Source organism: Cibotium barometz, chromosome 66 (genome assembly GCF_041138505.1).
Source record: "Cibotium barometz isolate CiBa-2024 chromosome 66, ASM4113850v1, whole genome shotgun sequence".
Lineage (NCBI taxonomy): Eukaryota > Viridiplantae > Streptophyta > Polypodiopsida > Cyatheales > Cibotiaceae > Cibotium > Cibotium barometz.
The window spans coordinates 7,814,914-7,840,953 of record NC_141111.1 but is presented as its reverse complement, the minus strand read 5'-3'; the positions used below and the strand labels follow the sequence as shown (position 1 = coordinate 7,840,953).

The 26,040-nt window shown below is 40.4% G+C and overlaps 2 protein-coding genes across 2 annotated transcripts; both read left to right on the top strand.

The window, feature by feature from the left end:
* The first annotated feature begins 345 nt into the window (after positions 1–345).
* LOC147602718 (uncharacterized) lies at positions 346–9,757 on the top strand. The gene is made up of 5 exons (XM_086797601.1): positions 346–376; positions 1,783–1,917; positions 5,275–5,608; positions 5,694–5,937; positions 9,749–9,757. The coding sequence occupies exons 1-5, from the start codon at positions 346–348 to the stop codon at positions 9,755–9,757; spliced, it is 753 nt and encodes a 250-aa protein (XP_086653727.1).
* A 10,458-nt stretch (positions 9,758–20,215) lies between these two features.
* On the top strand, positions 20,216–24,143 carry LOC147602717 (ent-kaurene oxidase 2-like). Its single transcript, XM_086797759.1, has 8 exons — positions 20,216–20,332; positions 20,920–21,080; positions 21,180–21,341; positions 21,491–21,637; positions 21,753–22,007; positions 22,149–22,310; positions 22,969–23,163; positions 23,753–24,143. Exons 1-8 carry the CDS (start codon positions 20,233–20,235, stop codon positions 24,092–24,094), a joined length of 1,524 nt encoding a protein of 507 aa, XP_086653885.1. The 5' UTR covers positions 20,216–20,232; the 3' UTR covers positions 24,095–24,143.
* The last annotated feature ends 1,897 nt before the right edge of the window (positions 24,144–26,040 follow it).

Below are 26,040 nucleotides of genomic sequence, written 5' to 3'. Positions count from 1 at the left end.
TTTTTTTAATGCAGTTCTTTTCTACATGTGCATTGACTGTTGGGATCTCAATAAGGCCCACAATAAAGAACATGTTCCCCATCCCAAAAATGATGATCTGTTGGATGAGCTTAAAGGGGCTCATTTTTAAAGTAAGATAAGAACCTAGGATGGCATCAAACACATCATCCAAACTTTTGGCTTTGTTAATATTCCACATAGAAAAGAAGATGTTGATCACAAAGTTTGACTTGCCTACTTTCATTCCAAACATCAGTATGTTATTGCTATCACATCAAATCACAAAATTCAAACTTACATGAGCGTTCTCCAGTATGTGATCTTTAACTTCAATAACATGGGAACATGGAAACTTTCAACGTCTCTTTACAAAAAGGTAAACTGCTGAGTCCTAGTTCAAGCCTATTCTCAAGTTTTTAAATATCTCTTTTATTAGTGTAAGTACTTCATTTTGCAGCCAAAAAAAAAACTCTCAACATATCTACACTGGAATGTCCTTCCCAAAAACTCTCTTCCATTCATAAGCTACCATTCTCTTCCTCATGTCATATGCCCGTGTGACATCATCCACGGTCCATGACCCAACCCTATCTCCTATAACTATCCTTAACAAACCCTCATAGAATAGTCTCGCTCCCATAGTCCACCCTACACCCTCTTCTTTGAAACTGGGTAAGAGGTACTCTTGATTGCTTCTATGCAAAGAAGCAACAAGGTACTTCCCATTTGGATACGATTGAAAGTAGCTGTTTCTTTTTAACCTCTCTGTAGTAGTCTCAAGCCTCAATTGTAAGTACTCTTTGGTGAAACTACTTTTCTGAAATTGTTCATCTCCTACTACTCTCTTCCATCTTTCTTTCTCCTCACTATCAAAAGATTCCGAAGTAATATTACAAGCATTTATCTCAATATACCCATAGACGTCAAGGATAGCATAGGTCCACGTATTCCTACTCCAAACCTGAAGATAAATCGGAGCAACCCTACCCTTTTTGAAGTTTTTGTGTGCAGCCCTCACTGCATATTCTGCAGCCTAAAACATGGCATCATCATCATCTGGGTTCCACTTCACCTCTATGACCAACACACTACACCAATCCATATCATCATCAACATCTCTATTTCTCTTTCTTAAAACATGATCATTTTTACGAACACCTTGATATCCGATCTTCCTGTCCCAGCCCTGCCTTTTGGAGCTTCATCATTCTGCTCATGCGTTATATCAAGGCTTTCATTAGGTGAGGTTGACGTTCTGTTTCCATCCTCTACAGTCTTATCCTCTCCGATATTAACCTGTACATCTGACACATCATTGCCAATAGTTGGATCATAAGAGGGTCGTGTAAGGCACCGAAGACCCATCAAGAAACTTGCATGGAATATCCGACCATTGGATTCTGTTTTTGGCTTTTTGAAAGTTCTGAAAAACAAAACGTAACATGAATATTATGCCAACCATTCACTAGCGAATTTCCAAAGCAAATAGCTCTTTATTAGAAGGCTTTTTGATCATCCTAAAAAAGTAAAATGAAGCTTGAAAGTATAATTCCATGATGCAAATGAAAGTGATCCATGCCATTAACCCGTAGCATTCTTGTGCATGCATCATCCTCTTCCCAACTGTAGCATACAATGCATCTTCATTCATCTTGGGATTCTCTATTTTGTCAAATAGGGGGAGATAGTTCCGGAGAAAAACAAAAGGATTTTTCATCTTGAACGTATTTTCATCAATTGCATTTGGAGCAATAGTGAATGGATTAATCTTTTGTTCATCAGAGATTGGAGCCAGCTTCAATGTATTCTTCTTTTCATCCGGAGCATCCTTAGAATTCCTAGGGAAGTCACCTGGTGCGGCACTTGCACCTGGCGCGTCACCTGTACCAGGTGCATCACTTGCACCAGGAGCAAAAGGTAGGCCCACCCTCTCTTCGTTTTGCAGTTAGGCATGTTCAAATCAAGGCGGGCTTCTCTCCACAACAGTGCCTCTTGTGCACAACCGTGTGCCTCCTAATCCACACCTGTGCACAAACAAGGAAGATCAGCTGAATAGCCCTAGCACTATGTTTATTACACTTGAATGTATTCTAAAACATCATCCTGACACAACCGTAGGCATGCGAGATGTAAGGAATACCACTGGGTCTATTCAATTAGAAATTATTCCGCACGAAGAGAGAATGTGGTTGGCAAACCACATAAAGTGTGCATCACAATGAAGAAATCGATGCAAAACAAGAATCTGAGTTCAAAGACACCCGAACGAGATCAAAATATGAGTTCAAGACACTAAGGATCTGCTAGTTCATTGTGCGAATACTTGCCTCACTCTGAAGCAGTATAAGACAAGAGTGCACAAGTGCCCGAAAGCACTGCCTCTTAGTATTGGATGCAAGAGAAAGTTAAAAAGCAATTTTAGCTTAATTTGCAAGATGACTAGCAACTCAATTAAATTTTAAGTAAATTACAACCACATCACTCAATTAAATTTTCAAAAAAAATACATGTGGAAATTCACAAAGGACCTAATTGTGCTAATAACAAGATGCTGGAACTGTTGTTTGTTAGGGTGCAAAATTGGCCGCCTACCGTAAGATAAGGACGTAGCGTGTTAAACCTAGAAAAGCTGAAGATACAAAATCCTCAGATCCGAAATAGACAAAGAAAGGCTGCTATTTTCCTTACATTGCAGGGAAACACTCAGCTCAAAATTTGAAGGCTGTAGCTCGATAGATGTAAAACAATCGACCTGTGAGTTGTCTAAAATAAGACAAACTCCAATTCAAGAAAAAAAAAACTGAAGTGAATTTATATAAAATGATGATGATGTCATAATTTGAAAGTTGAACTTTAAAATGATGCAGGCACTTGGGTTAAATAACCCTTCTAACATTGCCCATTGCCAATAAAGAAAATCAGCAAACAATTATATCTCTAAGGGTGTGCTTGAGTGTGACCAGGAAAGCTGATGACTACGAAGAAAGAATTCCGAAATGGTAAGATTCAATAAGCACATGGATATGCGCTTAGCTTTTGGCCTTTGAGAAACTCTTAGAAGAGATCTAGCCCTGCATGTGTAACACCAAGTGGAAGCTAAAGTATCTAGGGCTAGGGCCTTATCAAGTTACTAGGGGATAGTGCACATCAAGACCTTCGATATGGTGTCGAGAAGGTAGGCTATATAAATGGCAGTAAACTCAAGCGGTATTACATAATATCACTTACCGAGGATAGTTTAAGAGCCCTACATAGCTAAAAAGAAAAAGAAAAGGAGCTTAAACAAAATTTTAAATCACGACAAGGGACCAACGTAGTGACTAACATGGCCAAACTCATGGATCCAGGAGGAAAAAAAGACCAAGGCATTTCCCCTTCTAGAACTATGGTAGGATTGTAGGTATAGGGATAGAAGGTGCAAACACAAGCATTGATCAATACGGGAGCAAGCTACAACCTGCGTCCATCGAGGTATTTTGCAAATACTTCCACTAGGTATCCCTTATCCCTACCCCTTTGACAATGATTTTAATCAATAGACAAAATGCTAGCATGGTAGGTTCAATTGATATACCTACATTGGTTCATAACCACTTATTGCCATGCAAGTTTTTGTGACTCTCATAGGTACAATACAGCCTAGGAAGGCCATGGGTCATGCCCACCTCTTTCAAAGTCAATTGGTTAGAGAGGACGGCCACCATGTGCTTCCCCAATGGACCATCTACATTGCACCTATGTGGAGAGGTCACCAAGGGTATGGAGGTACCCAAGCCTAAAAGAATGAGTTTCGGTTCCACCCTCTATACCCAAAGCCCCCATCATCCCGAAAGCTAAGGTAACCCCACCACCTCCCTAGAGCATCACACAATAATGGGTCCACAAGGACTTCTTGCCATCGACAAGTAATAAAGGGAAAGAAGTTTGGCTTTGGGTACCCATGAAACCTTGCCATCAACCACCTCCCCCATGGGCTAATTGATGCAACGAATGCAACACGAGAGGGGACCATACAAAACCTCTCATCCTTAGGGTCCAAGGGTTTTATGATGGCAATTCGTATATTTGGGTCCCGAAGCAATGCCATGGCAACAAAATGGTCACAAAGACTACAAGCCATTAGGGGAAGGTTGAGGTATATGGGGGCCCTTTAAGCTGCCATATTATGTTTTTAAGTACTTTTGCTTAAGGACTCTAAGCATACTTTGACTAGGCCTGACAAGGGGATCTTTATGCAATCATTATTTGAATTTCTATTTTTTCAAATATATATTTGCTTGAGCTAAAATGGGGGTAACTTTTTGGTTTCCCCAAATTCAAAATGGCTGAAAAGCCTTCCCTCCTCTCTTCCCTCCACGTTTAGGTCCCCCCCCCACTTTCTCTCTCTATATTCTCTCTCTAAGACGCCCTCGTTTCTCTACCACTCTCTTTCTCTTCCCCTTTCTCACATTTGGGTGTGCCATGGCTCTGCATCTCTGATTAGTAAGCTTCCATAACCTCTGCACTTCCAAATGCAGATATCTCACACTCTCTCATCCTCCATGCCTCATCTTTTTATCATTTTCTGCTCTCTCTCTCTCTCTCTCTCTCTCTCTCTCTCTCTCTCTCTCTCTCTCTCTCTCTCATGTCTTTCCCCCATTGAAGTGCAGAAAATCCCTCTGTCAACCTCCATAGCTTCAGAGCTTACCATTTTCCATTCTTGCATTGTTTACCATACATATCCCCTACTTCTGTCTGCAATCTACATCTCTCTCTCTCTCTCTCTACTGCATTATGCTGCAAAACCTCAATCTACCATTTTCTATGCCTCTAGCCATCTTCCTTGTCCTTGCTCCTATTACCTAATCAGAAGATCTATGACCTTCTAATATTTTTTATAGCAAAACTTCATTGCACTCTCCTCAGAATACGCTATCCTCACTCTTGCATTGTGTTCTACAAGAAGCTCTTTTCAGCATTGCCTAACCCTAAAGAAAATGCCACTTGAAGATATATCTAACAGAGCACCAAAGTTCAGGTTACATGTAGATTTGGCTGCTGAGTATGCTACAATCCGCAGCACAAAATCAAGTGGTGTGACCGATGTGCCATTGGGTACTCTTCGATCACAAGGGCGAAAATGTATTGACCTCTGGACGAATGGATTCATATACCCTATTGACCTGCTCACCAATGCTCCACCTCATTTTGTTAATATCACTACATTTCTTAGTTATGTAGGTGATGGAGCGAATGGTCTATTTGGCTATTGTAGGAGGCTTTCTTTTGTTACAGCTCAGGAATCGCATTCAAGACTGCATTTCCGAGGCTTATGGCTTGAGTTGCAGAAGCAACACAAGAAGGACATTGATAGGCTTGAAGAAGTGGTGAACAACTTGAAAACTCAGAATCAGGAGCTCCAGAAGAACAACTTTTTGCTTAAGCAGGCCTTTGATATTGAACGGGACAAGGTGAATGCAGCCAAACAGGATGCACGAAACAAGCAACGACACCTTGCAAGCCTGAAGAAGCTTCCAGTAGGCTTTCGACAACGGAAAAGAAAGCGTCAGTCCCTAGAAACCTTGGCAACCCTAAGTGGAGCAAGAAAACGACGTGTACGAGCAACAAGGTAACTTCTATTCTTGCCATTGTTTTGCAGGCCTTTCTGTTTTGTGAAACATATTGATGTTATTTTGTATTTATGTTCCATGTAGAGATATTGCTGGGGATATGATGGGATATGAAGGTGGTGCTGAGGAATGTAGAGCAGGCATATTGAAACATGTTGTTAAGTTATCAGACATATATAAGCTGCTAGAAGATCCCACATGCAAAATATCTAAGCAAATCCGAAACAGAATTTCTGGAGAGCTGCAAAATATGGTAAGCCCCATACAGATTATGGATGCATGTGATAGTGCTGGTGTCAGTAGGAAGGGATATGAAGCCATCTACAGGGTGTTTACACTAGGTCATCGTGCTAAAGGTTTTCTTCGACCCATGCTACCAACTCCATACAGTGTAACCATGGCAAGAAAAAGTGCAAACTCAGAAATTGCGACCATGTTAGGTGGATACCGTCATGTGGAGGATGCTCTGCTTGTATGTACTACAAAGGTATTTGAATACAACAAGTACAACAATGTCTTTATTGATTTAAGGACCCTTCAAAGAGCTATGATTTCTTATTATGGTCTAAGCATTGAGGAGTGCCAAGGTCAGGCTGTGTTTGTGTTAAAGCTTGATGAGTGTCAAATTATAAAAGGACCAAAATTAGAAAGAGTCAGCCTAACACTTATGAACAGGGCTATCAAAGGAAATCTGGAACAGGATGATAAATCTTCTTGACTGTAGTGCACAAGCCTCAAATTCTAACAAGGGAAGTCAATCTCAGGGAAAAGATTACTATGGAGTGCAATCATAAAAGAATATATGGTGGTTGGCAGCATTTGAGCTTCCATAGGAGACGAATGATACATTGCGATGGTACCTTACCCGAACAGGCATCCCAAATGTCATATCATTGCAATCAAAAGGAGAAACTTTGCATGTGGAAGATGTAGGAACATTTACAGTTGAGTGGCACATGGCAGGTGATTTAAAGACATTGAAGTGTATGCTGGGATGCAAGCTAGGAGCAAATACTTTTTTTCCATGTATTTATTGCTGCCATTCAAAATCAGAGTATATTGATCGCGGCAAAGCTTCAGGCAAGGTTGCAGCCACCAAGACGACCAAATCTCATGCAAAGGGCAAGAAAAATGTACAACCAACTTCAATGAGTGCAACGCAAAACAAAGATCCAAAGAAACCTATACAGTGGGTTAATGGCATCATGAATTGTAATACCAATTTTCCGCCTAATCGTGATCAAGAAGATATCTCATGGAGCCCTATATTAGAGATTCCACTTTCCCATGTTCATATTTGCACGCTTCATGCTAGGTTACGCATAATGGACACATTACTGAAGTTACATATCAATTATGCATGGAATATGGAGCCTGAACATCTTTGCAACGAATGCATCAGTAAGCTGGAAGATGTCCTTTCAAGTGTGGGGCTTCATGGTGGTGCTGTAAAGTTAACTAAGGATACTAAAAAGTCAGGACCGGGTCAGGATAATCCAAACAAAATATGCATGGGTGGGTCCAAAGCAAGACACCTTCTCTCAAATTACGAGGGGTACAATAGTCACACAAAATATGAATTATGGAAGGCCATTTGTGAATGCACCACTTATCGTGGGAATAATGCAGAGCTTGGTCTCAAGCGGGCAAGGCTGTGGGAGTCACTTGACAAAATGATTCAATTGCTAGAAAAGGCTCCACTAGTTGTTGCTGAGGAGAGTGCAAACTTAAAGACTGCAATACATACATTTACTCAGCAAATGGTTGATGCATGGGGAGAAACACATATCACCCACTATATGGTATTTACCTTTCTATCTATTTACTGATATTAATCGCCAAATAGTAAAATTCTGATATGATCTTTGTTGCAGCACATTATATTTGCCCATGCACAGTTTTTTCTCGACGAATATGGTCCAATGGCAATTTGGAGCACCCAAGGAATGGAGCGCTCTCATTATCAAGCTAAGGCAGCATACTTTAAGAACACACGACATGGTGGAGGTGACCGTAAGGAAAAAAGTAATGCCTTGCATGATGTTTAATTGGTTTTATCGCAGTTTGGGAGGTCGACGCCGACAGAAACCAAAAGGGCAGGTGTCATTACTACGAAGGGTTGTAAAAAATGCCAATCTGCAACGAGCAATTGCATGGCGAGCATCAAGTGCCGTGCATGGGATGCGTGAGTGGTTTGCTGCGCGGAGGCGTATGGGTCGAAAATGGGTTCCATATTAAAAAATTGTAGCCTTTTTTAAGTTAAAGCTTTTTATTAATGTCGAGATTTTTTTTATTAATAAGTTTTTTTTCAAAAACTATATAAACCTGTAAAAGTGAGTTTTAAAATTACACTTTCATGTTCATTCACTCGTGTAAGTCAATGGATGGCTAGAACTAAGCACACTGCACGCAAAACTGAGAACCCAAACATACCGTCTGGTGCACACAACTTAATACACGCAGTAGCCGCGGCACAGGCATTTCAACAAGTGCAAAAACGTATCAAAAAGAAGCATACAAGCATGGACAGAGAGGTAGAGACCCGACAGGAAGATGTACAGCCGGATGTGTTCTCAGGACTGGACAATATTGAGGATGTCTCCAAGCAGCCTGGAGACACCGGCTCATTTAGAGCCACGCGTACACCATTCTCCCGGCCTCTCTCAGAGGCTGAGCAGCAGGAGCGTGTGCTGGAAGAGCAACAACACCAGATTGATGAGGAGGAGCATAGAAGAAGAGAGCAACATCAAGCCCTATTCCCTCAGCAGCTAGAAGAGGAGCTAAGGGTCGCATTTGAGGAAGACCAGGAAGCACTTTTGTGTATTGAGCAAGAGCAGTATCAACAGGCTGCTGACTTCTATGAAGCAGAGGAAATAAGCCATCGTGAAGAGCAGGATAGGCTCTTAGCACAAACACTACATGAGGAACTTGAGAGGCGTCAGCCCCCGTCTCCACCTAAAAAACAAAGAATAAAGATTCGTGTCAAGAGAAAGAAGGAACGTGCAAACAGGCAGCAAGAGGTGGAGATGGAAGAGGAGGATCGACGACAAGTAGAGGAGCAAAGGGAGAGGGAAAGACTAGAGCAGGAGGAGCAAAGGGAGAGGGAAAAACTGGAGCAGGAGGTGCAAAGGGAGAGGGAAAGACGGGAACAAAGAATTCAAGAAGCACGCAGATTAAAACAAGAACAAGAAAAGAAGAAGGCAGAAGCAAGTAAGAGAAGACTAAATCTAGATCCAGCCGAGCAAGAAAGGCGAAAAAAATTTAGAAATGATAGACAACCATGGGAAGAGAGGTCGCATCCACCACCACCCCCTGTAGCCAACAAGAAGAGAAGATGGAAACCAGGGACCGTGGCTCTGCGAGAAATCAGAAAGTACCAAAAGAGCACAGACCCCATCATGGCGAAGGCCCCTTTTGCAAGAGTTGTAAAAGAAGTCATCGACAAGTACAGTGAGACAGGGTCACTCGGGTACAGAGTACGGCACTGGAGGCCCTCCAAGAGGCGTCAGAAACAATTTTGGTCTCTCTGTTTCAAGATTCGGTGCTGTGCCATGCTCACGCCAAAAGGGTGACCCTAAAGCCTGTTGACATGGCACTTGCACTACGTTTACGTCAGGATAAAGCGCTCCATAAGGAAGGCTTTATAGGATAGGATTAAGCTTTTAGGCGGCGGCCTTTGTGCCTTTTGTAATCTCGACATTGTAATACATTTTTTTGAATCTATAAGATATTGTCAATGACTCGTTAACCAACGTATTCATTTGTTTCAACTGTGTTATAAAAGCAGACATTTCATTTCTTGTACTGTTGTTTGAATGGGTAAAACTGTTGATCATGTATTAAGAGCCTTAGTTAAACAGGAACAAAATTTATATTATTGATAAGGTGATTGTGAAACATTATCTTGTTATACGTATTGTTGTTGGCATTGAACAAAGGATCCTTACATAGTGCAGAAACAAAATTATATTGAATTTATTTTCGGTCCGAAAAAAAGGCTTAAAGCTCAATAAGGCCTTAGAAAAGCTCAGGGACAAAAAAAAAAGTTATTTGGGGCTCAAAATCACCTGGTGAAGTCTGGCATTAGACAGAACATTTTTTAAAAAAGCAACAGTTTTCTTTTTTTTTTATGTTTCTAGGCAGAGTAATCATCAAAATAAAGTACACACAATGCACTTATGTGTGAAAAAATGATCAAAAAAGGGCTGTGCGCTACGGCGCGAATTTAAGCCTGGCCTGCAATTTGAAAGACTGAAATTCGTGCCGTAGCGCACAGCCCTTTTTTTTTTAATTTTTGGACTCTTTCCAGCATTATGTGCACTTTTTTGATGAAAAATATGCTTACAAATATCAAAAAACATAAAAAATTCTGATTTTTTAAAAATTGTTCAGATTTTGTACTGCCAGATTTCAGCTGGATGTTAAGTGACATTCAAAGAACAAATATTTGATCATTATCAATGAAATTTCCTACACATTCACATGCTTGCCAAAAGTTTAGAGGGCACAGTGCTGACACAACAAATAAACAAGAGAAATGGTTCAGACTTCTTAGAAACATTACAATTAAAAAAGTATACATTTTGTATTGATTTCGTAGAAAGAAAATTACAAGTTCCTGAGAAGATTTCTGAGAGCTTCTTTAGCTTCGTCACTCTGTGTGGCTTTCTCACCTAGGCTATTAGCTATAATAATAGGATTGGTTACACCTTTGGAGATTGAAGTGGCACAATGGCTTAGCATGTGGCCGGTGTAGTTGCCTGCAAATGTATACATAGCTGCCTCCCTGCTAATAAGTATACATTTGTTTGCATTATTTGCTAGCCCATCTTCGGTGAGAACCCCACTTAGAGCTTTACACTTGATGAGCTCTGCTTGTGCCTCCTCAGAGTACTCTAAATGGATTACTCGAATAAATGATGGAGAGAGGCTAGGAAGGTAATGAATCAGGGAGGTGTCTCGTCCATCGGATTGCACACGAACTCCACCTCCACGTGCAGCAAACTTGTCAAAAATATAAGCTTTCTACAAGAGAAAAAAATCAGGTGTTAGTAATAACTCACTTATAAATATGAAGGCACAACTTTGATTTAACCCCACCTCAATGTCATCATCACATTGGCTAATGCGTGGGTTGCATATGTCTATACTGCTTCCACACTGCTCAACTGATGTATCTACATGCAAGCGCTTATGTGGTTGAAATGCTTCTTGAGGGACACTTTCATATGTCTATACTGCTTCCACGCTGCTCAACTGATGTATCTACATGCAAGCGCTTATGTGGTTGAAATGCTTCTTGAGGGACACTTTCATACTCTGCTGCTACATTTTCTATAGCAACAAGAGCATTGGAAACAGTTTCCTCAATTGTACGTTCTGTATCATAACCTTGGAATGCTAGCGCTTTGGTAAGATCATGGTCATCAAAATCAATCTGTACACCTGCAGTCTGTTGCTCAAGTGTGTCTTCTTTGTAGAAACCAAACCCAATTGCTAATATGCTTAAGGCCTCATCCTCCCTTAACCCCAAGGATTTACAAATGTCATCAAGGAAAAGAAATTCCTTGTTATCCATGATGATGGGATTCAAAGTGATTACATCCAACTCAGGGATCTCTTCCACAATTTCATCCCCTTCGAGGTCACGATGAGGCTCTTCATCCTCAGTTGACCCTTGTTGGAGAAGCACCAAGGCCATGGACGCTTCAGCTTCTTATGAGAAAACCTCTTCCACCTCGCCTTTGGATTCCTTCACAAGAGCTACTTCTTTACTCACTGCCTTTCCCTTCTTTTTTTCTGTATCCCTGGCTTCTTGCAGAAACAGTGCTAACGTCATATCCCATGAAAGGAAGGTGGTGCCTACATTACCAGCCTGCAATTCATAAACGGTGTCATCATCTTCGACCCTATAATTGCTAGATGTAAGCCCTTTCAAAAATCGGTTGAGCCTGAATCGGAACGACTTGTCACCATGGTATAGATGCCTGATTAAGGCCACTGGAACCCATTTAGTGGTGGATTCAGGCAATTGCACGACATATTGTGCCACTACATCATTCATGTACTGGACCTGCTCTTGAAAAGCCTCTGCATGAAGGTCTATAGTTTTTTGCATATCGATCACCCCCTCAAAAATGGCGATGTTCTCACCTGCACCTGCTGAGAGCCCAATTTTCTCAAGTTTTGCGCGTAGCGAGTTAGAGCTTGAAGCCATGGCGGGATATTGAAGGGAAATAGAAACTGCAAGATCTTAAGAATGAAATGAGCTTTATAGAGCAAAACCTATTCTTATAAAGCATTCCACTATAACGTTTAATAAATTTATAGAACATACTTAAAAATTTTAAAATTAACAAAATTAAAATCCAAATTGCAGTGAAATACAGAGGACATTGGGACTATGGTGCAATCAATAATTTTGTATTCAAAAGTACACCGCTACAAATTATCGCCCAAAATCACTCAAAATGTTACCTAAGTCTACAACTTAACAGTCTTTCAAGCTAAGGACCCTAGGGGGCTCCAATGACACACAGAGTGTATGTTTCTCTGACCTTTGACGCATGGGTCGATTAGAAACAACAAACTTGAATTGGTTCCTTACATTAAAGGACATGACAATACGATCTCTCAACTGAGAAAAATTCCAATCATCATTAACTACCACTGTATGCTCCTCTCCTGGGTGAACTTCAATATGAAGTTCTACCTCCTCCCTAGCATAGAGATCAGAGTCCAAAGCCTCCCATTCACCATGCGAGCATTTCCACCTTCTAATAGGGTACACCATAGTTAGATTTTACTTGCCTATCTGATACCTGCATCTTACCATTGACATTACCGCTGAGCACTTTATTACATCGCCCTTATGTTCTGCCACCTTGGTGGTCCAATCGCCTTTTAGAAATGTATCTAGAGCTTCAAAGGCCCCATCTTTGCTTATCCACATTGTTGGGGTGCGATGGAACTTGCCTGCTTTGAAAATAGCAATAAACACATGTAAAGGCATGAAAAGAGATACACTTATCCTGTGGGATCCATATGCAGCCTTTAGGCTTGACTGAATGTCATGGAAAATCCTGTGCTGAAAGCTCTCCATTGTAGTGGGGTCTGGAATGGGCCATTCCGGGCTATTTAGTGCAGGAGGAGAAATTGGCTCAAGTGCTCCAAACCTTCCCCTCTGTGGCACAACATATGTTGCAGCAATGAAAAATACTCCTCTATTTGCAAGTTCGGAACTTGTTTCCCCAGCATACATAAGTCTACCTAGATCAATATGACATGCTTCGAAGGTCCCTGTAAAACATTCTAGAGGCTGCCATTCCACACATGTTGAAGGGAAAACATCTGCATACAATAGAATACATTGGAGTTCTTGATATTCACATAGTCTTCATGCAAGCATTTCTCCAAAGCAAAGAAACATTAAACAAGTACTGAAACTTACAGTTAGTTGGGAACCGTGGTGAGTTCTCATCTTCAAGATGTATTTGGCTTGAGGTGTAAACATGTTGCACCTTTGCAAGCCGCTTTCCATCCTTGTTGCAAACTTTGAATTCTAAGATCCTTCCTTTCCAGTGATGGCTTGTGGAAGCCATGTGCCTTCGAGGAACCTTGTGTGCACCCCTCAAACTGGGCTGCATTGTTATCCACATGAACCGCTTAAAAACGATAGGAATCCAATAACCTTCATCATCCTGTACTGTGGAAATAGCCATGGACTCGATAGTGGATGATGGCCTGCGTACACACTGAAGAGCCATAGATGGCCCAAATGAAAAGAAAGTGAATGTTAAGAATATGGCAAAAAAGCAAATACCTGCTCAGAGAGAGAGAGAGAGAGCTAGCTAAAGCTTCAAAGAAGTTTGCTGCAAATCCATACACACACACACACAATACACACACACACACACACATGTACACACACACAGAAAGCTAAACCTTCAAAAGAAAGCAAATGAGAGATTGCATTAGGTGCCTGCATGCACAGAGAGAGAGAGAGAGAGAGAGAGAGAGAGAGAGAGAGAGAGAGAGAGTCTGATAACAGAGCTTCCTCTAGAGAGAGAGAGAAGGGCTGATAACAGAGCTTCCTCTGAGTAGCTGGTAGCAAAGAGCTTTCCTCAAAAGAAAGCTAATGAGAGATTGCATTAGGTGCCTGCTTGCACAGAGAGAGAGAGAGACCTAGAGACAGAGTCTGATAACAGAGCTTCCTCTAGAGAGAGAAAGAGGCTGATAACAGAGCTTTCTCTGAGTAGGTGGTAGCAAAGAGCTTTCCTCAAGTTGGGGATGAAGATAGGGTTGCAAGTGAGGGTGTAGTGAGTGGTAGATGGGGAAAGTGGGTTAGTCTAAAAGGGAGGAGAGAGAAACACGCCCCTACTTTTGGAGGGAAGAGGGAAGTGAGGGGGGGTAACTTTTTGAAACTTTTCCTTTAAAAAAATATTTAAAAAAAAGATATTGAAGATTTTCTTTGCTGGCAGATCTGAAAAAGGTAAGATTCCACCTTTGACCACAATATTTAGGGTCTTAATCAACCCAACGTTTTTGTACACATGTATTTTTCCTATTGGCCTTCACACTAATCATCTCCTTAATCTCATGGCAGCTTAAAGGGCCCCCATAGACCTCAACCTTCCCCTAATGATTACCTCTTCAAATTCCTCCTTGGTAGCCTTTTCAAGCCACTGCACGCCCTCCCGCACTACCTTGCATCCAAGTGAAACTTGAAGAAACCAAGCTATAGAACCTTACATTGTTGTCCTCAGGATTCTCACATCAGAGGAAAGAGCACCCCTTCTTGGTCAACGAACTGTGCAGTGACTCAGACAATTAGAGGGCTTGATTCGCCTAGACGATCCTTTGGAAGAACACTATGAGGAGAACTGTGGAGATGCTTTGGCCCCTTGAAATGTCTTCACATGCTTTTTGATCTGTTGCATTTTTTACCAAAGTCTTGTAATCAATATAACGTTGCCAAAACTTTTTTTGGCCCGAGATTGTCCTTCTATGTGATTATTAAATTTTGAGCACTTTCAATGCTAATGCTCTAAAAATGGCAACATAATACAAATCTAGGTGTTATGTCACGGCAAAAGTATGACAAAAACAACGGTTTGAGTACTCCAAATATGAACAAAATGATTCTAGTGCTTTTGTTGTGAGGAATGTTGACCTATCAGGTCCTTGCAGGGCTTCACCAAAGCATCGTCCATAAGATCAATTCTCTCCCTATACTCCCTCTTTTTTAACTAACCTCATTGTTGTTGGTTTCTTCTTGTTCTTGGTGATGTGTTCTGAAATGAGAAGCATGGATTCTGAGACCATTGAGACAAGACGAACACACGAAAAGTAGCAAGAGAACATGTGATGAGAGAGAGACAAGTAGTCCAATAACATCTCGTGTCCACCAAGAACTTGTCTAAAGGTAAACACGCAATGACAAATAGAACACTACTGCTTGATGACATTAACAACATGTTCTGCCGATGCGATCCAAACCCCTTGGCACATAGATGACTCCTGAATTGGATCAAACACAACAGCCTTCTCTTCTTTGCATAGATCCAAGGGACTGGATCTACAACAGAAAGGGAAGCATATTAACCCACTACATGGGGTTAATAGTGGAAGAAGTGGGTCCCGCCACAATTTTGATCTATTCCTTATACACATGCGGAATAGCATAATTCTTTTGTAAATAGCGGAATCAATTGTATATTATTCATGATGCTACTAGGAAAGGGCTGCTTCGATGGGAACTCAATTCGGAACTATAATGGCCGATTGAGTGAAACTAGGTCTAGTAGTCGAAAGTTAGGGTTAGACCAACCCTAAAAAAGGTCTTGTATAAAGCCAAAGGGTTGCTTTGATCTTCATACTCAATTGCAAGGAATACAAGCTCACTACTTTTCCTCCACTCTTGTCTTATGTGGTTGTGATCTTTGTTTTCCTGCCTCCTCGTTGTTGCTACGTCTATGTTCCCATTCACCATTCACCATGCTCATGTATCCTTCTCTCTCTCTCTCTCTCTTTCCTATCCCCCTTCTCTTCATGTGGAGAAACTTGGAGCGAGAACCCAGAGGCCATGTTTCGTGACACCCGTGGACCAGAGAATACCGATGGCTTGTGACATATGGCAAGAGACACGTGAATGATGACCACCCCTTCAGCATAGCACTTTGTCCCACAACAATTGAGGTTGGAGGTAGTTCGGTGCTTCCATAACATGGTGTCATTCTCATCTTTCAATATTTTGAATTTAGTTGTTTCTTATCTCTTGGATCTTCTTATATTTTTGGTTGTTACTTATCTAGTTCCATCATAGGTGGTCTTTGATAGCCAAATGTCCCAAGAAAAGCCATTTGTAGAAAAAGTTTGAAACTCAAGAAGTGAGAGGCCAAGTGACGTAACATTTGAGTATGGCCATCTCAATCCTCTGGAATGATTTTAAGATACGAAATACATTAGCTTGAATGGATTCTAATTGTTTCATTGTAGGACAAAAACTACAATAGCTTGAATGGATTTAAATTAGCTTGAAACAGTTTCGTGACACAGCCTCCTGAGTAACCAGGTAATCGATTCCAAGAGATATGCAAATAAGGTAGGGAATTATCCCATGCTTTGCAATATTGAAGTCATCCTCATCTTTCCATATTTTGATTTTAGGTATTTGTTATCTCTTGGATCTTCCTGCAGTCTTGGCTACTATTTATTTCATTCCATCAATAGGTGGTATTTGATAGCCAAATGTCCCAAGAAAATCCATTCATAGAAAAAGTTTAAAACACAAGAAGTCATACGCCAAGTGAAGTAAAGTCTGAGTATGGACATCTCAATCCTCTGGAATGGTTGCGGGACATAAATTGCATTAGCTTTAATGGATTTAAATTTTTGTTTCATTTTGTAGACAAGAACTACATTATCTTGAGTGGATTTAAATTGGTTCAAAACAATTCCATGACAGCCTCCTGAACCCTCGGCCCTCCATCTAGGATCCACTGCCACCATGGCAACCATGTGGCCTAGGTGACGTAGATCCTCGTAGGTCTTAGTTCCAACCCTTGGTAAAAAACAAGCATAGCCTAGTGGTTAACGCGAGTGTGATTATGTTAGCATGCATGATTTCAACCCCTATTAGACTCTAATGGCACCGCCAATACAAAAACATTATAGTATTTTCTAACTTGGTGTGCTCACATCCTATATTCAATCTCATTGCACACATGACAATGTGTTCATGTCATTTTTCTCATAGTTAGTCAATACCATTAAACTCTTATGTAGACCTAGAATTTGGCACATATACTAAGAAAGTTTGCTCTTCTCATGTAGCTAAGACTATCTCTCATTACATAACCACTTTTTCACTCTTAACACAAGAGTATCATGGGTAGTGGAATGCATATTGCAAAATTCTTGTGCATATGCCAACTAGCACGGTCTTATGTCAAGTTAGAAAGCCATATGGCTAAGAGTTAGCAAAGAGAGAGGATATCTATCCACCCCACACGCTCTCTGAACCCTAGGAAGCTCATAGTCATGCTAAATCGACTTGCTAGGCCTCCAACCCTCTGGGGATGAACACCATATCATCCAAGGGGGGAACTCCATATCTAAAGAGCACTCAAAGGTAGTTGGGCTCGCTATGAATAATGAATCTAGAATGTGTCTATAAAAAAGCGAATTGGCATTTTTACCCAGTATTTATAAACCAAATAACATTCACTTTTTAAAACAATAGTAAGAAACAATATCAAATATCTACCCGTAAAAGCTGGACGTTTCCAACTGATCCACTGACATGTGTGCAACCACGGTAGTTGTCCAGCCATAGGGATCTACATATCTTTTAAATGTTAGCAACTATATGTCAAATGGGTTGCCTACTTGGCTATTAAACAACTATAAGTATGTGCAATATCAGCACCAGAGTTGGTAGTAAAAGTGAACGATGCTGACATCCTAATTACATGTAAGATACACACATGTCAATTGTGTGGAAAGACAAAAAAGAATGCTTTGCAAAATTCAAATCATAAAAATTTCAAAGACCTGAAGTATTACATAATCAACAATGTGAACATAAAAAATTGGCATGAACTCAAAACATGAACAATGATACCTCATAGGCTATATTCAAAACACTTGCATTTCGAAGAGGCAACAAATAGCATCTAGCTACTTATTGCTGCCATTTGTAGAACTTCTTTGTATACAACATTTGTGGTGCAAACCATGTTGGAATCCCCATCATTGACCCCATTGACATTCTTTGGAATAAAGACCTTGACAGCATTCGATGATCGCGCACACGAAAAAGCTATATATAACTATCCATGACTAAACACCGGTGTTGCCAAGTATAGGCCTAGAATAGACATTGTTTGGTCCTGTGATTTATTTATTGTCATTCCAAATGCCAACCGAATAGGAAACTGTCTCCTTCTCATATCAAATGGAAGATGCAAGTTACTCAGAATGAAAGTGATCCTTGGAATAAACACCCTATCTCCAATATTTGTACCAATAATGATTTTAGCATCTAACACCTTTGTGTGAAACTCTTTGCATATCAACCGAGTCCCATTACATAATCCTTTCCGAGGATTTAGATTACGTAGCAAAATTATCGAAGCATTCCTTTTCAACAATCGATAAGGTGGGCATCCACCACTAAGGTCCAAGTTGTTAAGATACTCTACTGTGTATATAAAAGAGTCTTATAAAACTAGTATCACATATAAAACACCTCTCATATATTTACCACATATTGTGCATAACAAATAACTTCGTTCGTAAGAGAAGCCCTAGGCATGTGCTGGAATACTCTCATGTATGAGGCCTTCGCGAGAATAGAGATAGAGCATAGGGAAGTCTAGATAAAAAATCAGATTTGAGGGATGCAAAATAGCATAAGCTAAAATGGACATCCTATCCTCATCCTATGCGTGAATTTCTTCTCTCCCATATATCTCAACTAACGATTAGCATTCCTTACATCTATAAATTCAAAACCCATCCTTGATCTACATAATCATGAAGTTTTTCTCCATCAAGTTATGGCAATATAAAATTCATCGCACTGGTCCACACTTCCATTTGTGCTCTCAAACAATAGGAAGTATATGCAACAAATCCTAAGAGTTGCAATGGACATGGATTTTTCACACATGGTTAGATGAATGACTATTAGATGGATTTTTCACAGGCACTTAGATGGACAATATAGCAAGTAGCCTAGAGGTTTATTTTGCATTTATTTACAAATGTACATGGATGTACATGAAATCAATGGAGCGAAGCTGCATTAACAGGCCCGTTGACATCGCAACATAATATTTTTGCATACATAACTAAAAATCTATGCACGAGAGGATGTTAACACCTCATTCACAATTAACTTAGTCAACTTCATATATCTATTGGTGAGCAATATTTATCTTACGTCAGAGAGCATTTATTTTGAGTTATAATTTTATCATAGAAAACATGAGACAATTGATTTTTACACAAACATTTCATTTGATATTACACATTGTGCATTTCATGGCTCAAGGAATTATTTACCCTTTATTGGCAAAATCTTCCCTCGAGCTATACTTTCATCTTAGAAAATGTGAGACAATTGAGACTTTCATATGCAAATCAACTTGGCATTGCACACTTATTTTTAGTTGATACTTTTATTTGAACATCAATTTGACATTGCATGTCATATTTTTATTATTTACACATTTGAGAATTCACATCTACATTATTATGTGTTGTCTTAAAAATGGATAAAACTTCATTTCAAATTCTTTGGATATATAGAAGAAATATGAGCGTTTTAAAATTAAGAAAAATATAATCAGCCTAGTGTGTGTGTGTGTGTATATATATATATATATATGTATGTATATATATATATATAATTACAATTATACAAGCTTGTTATGCATCTACTCATTTTTAATATTAGAAAAAAATCCAAGGTGGCAAACACAACATTCTTGCTTAGATAAACCACTCATTCCTACGTAGTAAATGCAATCACGTCACATATAAAAAATACATTCTTGCTAATTCCCTATATAGAAAATGTAGAATCGACCCTGGATTCTCCATATAAAAGTCACATTTCCTAGAAATTACCTCATTTGCTACATAGGAAAACATAAAGTCCACGTAATTTTCCATATAAAAAGTCATATTTCATAAATAGTACTGCATGGTTTATAATTTCTTATTTCCTATATAGGAAACATAGATGATAGAATCCACTTGATTCTCCTTATAAAAAGTCAACTTTCCTAGCAGCACTACCTAGGAAAAAGAATTTCGAGATAAAGAGGAGAAAATCCCTCTTCCTATCTAGGAAATATGCTCGAAATATGCCCAGGTCATTTCCTAGGTCCCTAGAAATTGTGATGTGATATGCAAGCTCCACAAAGAATGCCTTTGATAATGTATAAACAATGAGACAAAGGCTTCCATATTAATGGATTCTAGTTCCTTCAAGATACCTTGACTTTCACATGCGATACTGCCATGAGCTATAAACGCATAATCTATCATGGGCAACCCTAATGGGCTCAAAATGGCTATTTCCTTAATTCCCTCTCCACACCTCTCTCTCACCATGATTTCCTTCATCTCCATCTGCATCGGCCTTCTCTGTGTATATGTTGCCTTCCACACTTCCCTAATTTTCTCCAGCAAACGCCCACATCCTCCTCCAGGTTCGCTCTAAGCAGCTAATAATTCATGCTAGTTATACTTTGTGCTGTAATGTGTGTTTGTGCCAACTCTGCTTGGCGATTTCTTAATTAGGCATGTGCAGCTGGTGTGTGTGTAGTTTCTTCTCTGTAGCCCTCTTGAATCAATGTTCTTGTTGATCGTCTGTTCGTGTACTGTGTTTTGGAGTCAATGTTCTTGCTGGCATGTGTGTCTGTGCGTTCTCTGAAGTCTAATGAGTAGAAACTTATAGAAACAGTTCCCGTTTTCAAACATATATATACACATACATCTCAGTCAGCAAGTAGAATTAAACAAAGTCAGAACACACACATACACACAATCAATCAAAGGACTGGCCACGTAGATCATGCATGTATTCGTGTGCCCACTCGCTCAGATTTCGTGGATAATCGGTGATAAATCTTTCTGGTGATCAGATGAATGCGCATGTATGAGCGTCTCCTTTATTATCTGCTAGTTGATCAATCAATTAATTTCTTGTAGATCACACGTTTTCTTTGGTCACAACAATCAATCTCCTGCTTGCTGATTGATCTTCTTGTTTGTCATGACTCCTGAGAATTAACAGCCGTGCCTGGAGTTCCCATACTTGGTAACCTCCTGCAGCTGCGAGTGAAGAACCCTTTCAAAACTTTCGTGGACTGGAGTGCCCAATATGGGCCTATCTTCACCATCCGACAGGGTGCCGAGACCATGGTTGTCATCAATTCCTCCAAACTTGCCGAAGAGGTGATCACTATGTTCCCGAGCATATAATCCAAATCATGTTTGCACTTTCTCTCCTTGATTATGCTTCTCATCGCTCCGAGCTTAATTCATGTTGCGTAGACCCTTATCGCAAAACACTCATCCATCTCGGCGAAGAAGATGTCCAAGGCTCTTGATATCCTCACCAGACAGAAGCACATCGTCGCAATGGCAGATTACTGCGAGGAATACCGTATGCGCAAGAAAGTGCTCGTCAATCATCTGCTTGGACCGAACCCACAGGTGTGCTCATACGTTAGCACACTGCTTCCCAGTACTGCATCGTTAATCCACGCATAGATATTAGAGTTCTTGCAGCTAGCAGATGCTGCATGCAAGGCTTTGATGGACTCTACCTGTGATTCTCAAAATCGAAACTGGACTGGTCGCAGAAAAAGAATCACAAACTGCGGGAAACTATGTCAAAGAAGATGATCAACGGAATGTATAGCGCGCTCGAGCAATACACTGGATCGGCGGGTCTTTTGAATGTTAGGGAGCGCGTCAAGGAGGCCTTGTTTCCCTTTGCCATATACCAGGTACGTAAACCGATGTATATTGCATCGTTTCCGACTCTGTTTGGCGGTATCTTGTGGTAATAGTGCAAGGAATCAATTCGTAGCCCTTAGCATGGAAGCTCCTTCGTTCCTGAAGGTCTTGGGACGAGATCCGGATTCCGTCTTCGTGGAGGAGCTGGGGCGACATGTCTCGAGATCGGAAATGTATGACATTCTCGTCGTGGACATGATCAAAACAGCTATGGAAGTGGATTGGAGAGACTTCTTCCCGGCGCTGAGGTGGGTGCCCAACAAGGCCTGGGAACGCAAAGTGAATGCAGTAGAGCAGAGGAGGACGGCGGTGATTCGTGCGTTGATTGCTGGGCAGAGAAAGCTTTTATCCGACGGGAAGGTAACAAATGATCACACAGATTGATCAGGCCCAACGATCAGCTATATTGTTGCGAATCGCGATTGATTTGTTGGTTGCACAGTCGAGCGGATGATGAATTTGGCGAGTAAATTGCGTAATGATTCACGAATTGCGTTGCAGAAAACGGATTGCTTTCTTGACGTCTTGCTCACTGAGTATACAAATCTCACCACAACGGAACTCGAGATGTTGCTGTGGGAGCCCATCGTCGCAAGCACAGATACAGCTCTTCTTACGATAGAGTGGGCGATGTATGAGCTCGCCCAGAGACCAGACATTCAGGTGATCCTCAAGAATCGATTCTGTCTAGCTAATATTTCATGCAGACGGATCAACTGAATTTGGCTGTGATAGTATTGATTCTTTAACTTGTAATTCCATGGTTCACTCGATCTGTGATTGATTGATAGTTCTGTGAATTGGTTTTGTGACTGATTTTATGATTGATTATGCTTGCGACTGAATATTGATCTGTGAACAATGTTGGATTCAGCTTATATCAGCTAGAAAGCTGCATGCAAACAGAATTCTGACTAGTATTATATTGATTCTTAGACTGTTCTAACGAAGAAGGATGCAACGACTAATTCGTGCTTGATTCATCCAAACAAAAATCCTGACTAATCATTAACGGACTGATTCTACTATTCATACCAACTGATTATATGCTTTTCATCCAAACAAAAAATCCTGACTAAGACATGATTAATGGACTGATTCTACTATTCATTCTCCAGCTGATTATATGATTTTGATTCATTCTCCGACTGATTATATGCTTTTGGATATAATTGAAATTTGTGACTGATTCTATTCTAATCAGCCAAATCTCTCAATGTATGTGCTCTTTGCTACCAAGGCACTAAAAGCTATCTTAGATAATAGGAAACCTCACTTGTTATGATTGCAATGGATTCTCTAAAGTTAGCTGTGTGTACAGGAGAGGCTTTATAAAGAAGTGTCCAAGGCTACAGGTGGTGAGATGGTGAAGGACAACCATCTTAGGGGTCTACCCATTCTGGATGCTGTTGTGAAGGAGACTTTAAGGAAGTATCCTCCGAATGCAGTGTTGCCTGTGCGAGAAGTTGTGGAACCAGTGACTCTTGGTGGGTTTGACATAAAAAAAGGGTGGCAGGTAAGATCAAATATATATGTACCTTATATGTGTCTATACATCTATTTAGGAGGAGAAGTTTCCTAGGTGCCATTTTGTACAAGGACAGGTTTTATAAATCACATTGCTCAAGAATTTACAAGAAGTTTTAGACACATTCCCACCACAGTTTAACATCATGAGCTTCTATAGGGGAGGCATCGTGCACCTAGCTGAGTGCGGCTGGCCAGGGTAGGATGTGGCTGTCTTCTGTCCCCAACCGCACCTAGTTACGTGTGTGGTGCCTCGCCTAAAGAAGCTCATGATGTTGAAGAATACAAGGAAAAACAAAGGGAAAGGCGGATTGTTCCAAAAAGGGAAAATGTCAAAAACATATTTGGTGAGAAAACAAGTAGATAGAAGGTGGAGGTTGTTGTTTACTCAAAATTTAGTACACTTGCATTCACACTTCATAGAAGGAAAAGGTATGTTTTTTTCATATTACAATGGAGTGCAAGTAAAGTTAGGTTCCCAAAGAAAAGAGGGATACTTCTTGAAACAATATTACGTTAGCCACTTCACCCGCCCATATGATTATTTTCCTCATATTGATTTGTCCCCTCAATTGCAGGTTCTCATTAATGCATATGCAATTAGCTATGATGAGAGCATCTGGCGTAACCCAGAAACATGGGATCCAGATAGAGTGCTAGGAGATTTGGACCTCGATTTAGGCTTCAAAGATTATAGGGTGCTTCCATTTGGGGCAGGAAAACGGATGTGCGTTGGCATGGGGCAAGGTATGGCTGTCATTTCTCTTAGCATTGCTTGCTTGGTGCAACATTTCAAATGGAGCTTACCCAAATCAGATCAACACAATGGAAATGATGTGGAGATTGTTTTTATTGCTACTCACAAATTGCACCCTTTAGAAGCCATTGCAACTCCTCGAGAAGCAAAGCCTCTTATATGATCTTGGTGTGTAGATGTAGTCTTTGTCAAAAACCACCATTTCAATCTGATTTTAATGAGCTACATGTGCAAATGGGCTTTTATAGTTGTATATGTGAGTGCTCATATTAAAAAAAAAATTTAAAAAAATTAAATCATACCCTTATGTAAATATATTTCTGTAAGTTTCATAAATTAAAAATATGCTTCTGTTGAATGCACGTGATATTCACATTTTTTGTGAGTGACCCCCCCGAGGAATGTGTCCACGCATGTGCGTGCACGTGCATGTACATGTGTGTGTGTACGCGTGTGTGTACATGTATGTGTTTTGTGCATATGTGCACGAGCGTGTGCACACGTGCGCATTTTTGTGTTTAATCACTCCTATGAATAGGTAGTAATCCAAGTAAAAAATGGTTACAAGAATTAGGAAATAAAAATAGAAATAAAATCATTATGATCTATAGTATACTCCAAGGTCAAGCCCTAATACCTACATCCATCCAACAAAACACAACCATTTGTAGAAATTTGTTAACAATTTTGGGACTAGATGTGTGCTAATTCATGATTGCTTGTTACCACAATCTAGTACATCTACAACATAAGCTAAAGTAAATGGAAAGTTTTTAAAAAATGATGTAATTTGAAAAAACATTATAAGGGTTGAAAGATACAATCACAAGTGTAAGCATACACGAGAGATAAGTTACTTGTGGGAGTACATATTGGTGTTAACATCCTTAAAGATGCTAGGGCTAAATCAACTCATGTTTGAATAACTTGTTTCTAAAGAAATGATCTGGTACTTCTAGAACAAGCAAGCTAAGTCAAGTCCAAACCTTGAAAAGCTTACAACATTTGCGCATAATAAAGGAAATAGTAGGTTAGCTTGAAAAAGGGAGAGTCAAAGGGTGGAACTCTAAGGTGAACTAAGTGATCACTTCAAGCAAAATGGAGGAAGTGCAAAAATACAAGAGGTTTGTTGTGTGACAAGGATACCACCACAAAGGTGAAATTAAAATGTGTTCAACAAACTCTCACAATGGCTTAAAGTAGATCTAAAAGCACTCCACCATGAATTTATCAAGCCATTAAGTGACATTGTATGAGTCCCCCTATACAAACAACGTAGCGATGGGTCTGTAAGGACTTATTGCCTCCAAATGAGGAGAGGATCCAGGAAGTAAAGGTTTGGCTCCCCAAGCAACCTCGTCATCAACATGCCAAACCCCAACTTCCCCGCCATGCCATACAAAGAACCCAACGACCACGAAAACCACAAAGGTCATCCCATCGTGATAGGTGGATTCTGTGCCACATACTTAGGCCCAGGGTTATTATAAATGCAATCCTTGTATCCGGGTCCCTAAGGTGAAGATTGCCATCCTGCATAGCCGCAACCTACCAACACCCCAACAGAAGACAATGTGGGTGTGGTAGCCTGAAGCCCCACGGTCTAACACAACAATGGTGATAGCTCTACAAGAACCTATCACACTGCCAAAAAGACAATGGAGGCCCATAGCCATCCAGATGCAACACAAGGAAGAGGTCCAAGGGATAGACACACAAGAACCTATCCCCTTGGATGCAAAGATGACACCAAGGAAGACAAAAGAAGAGGTCCATGGGATAGCATAACAAGAACCTATCTCCCTAGATGAAAGGACTGCACTTGAAGGTCATGCGGAACGAACCCAGAGGATAGCCCCACAAGAACCTACCCTCCAAACCTAGGAAACCCAAGGGACAACCACACAAGAACCTACCCCCTTGAGTCACAATATGACTTGCATCAGTACCAGTGAAGAGGTTCCAGGGATAGCCACACAAGAACCTATCCCCTGGAACAAAAACAATGTCATCCATACTAGTCATGAAGAGGCCCAAGGGATAGCAACATAAGAACCTATCCCCTTGTACAAAAAGATGATTCAAGCAGGCATGACCATCTATGAATAT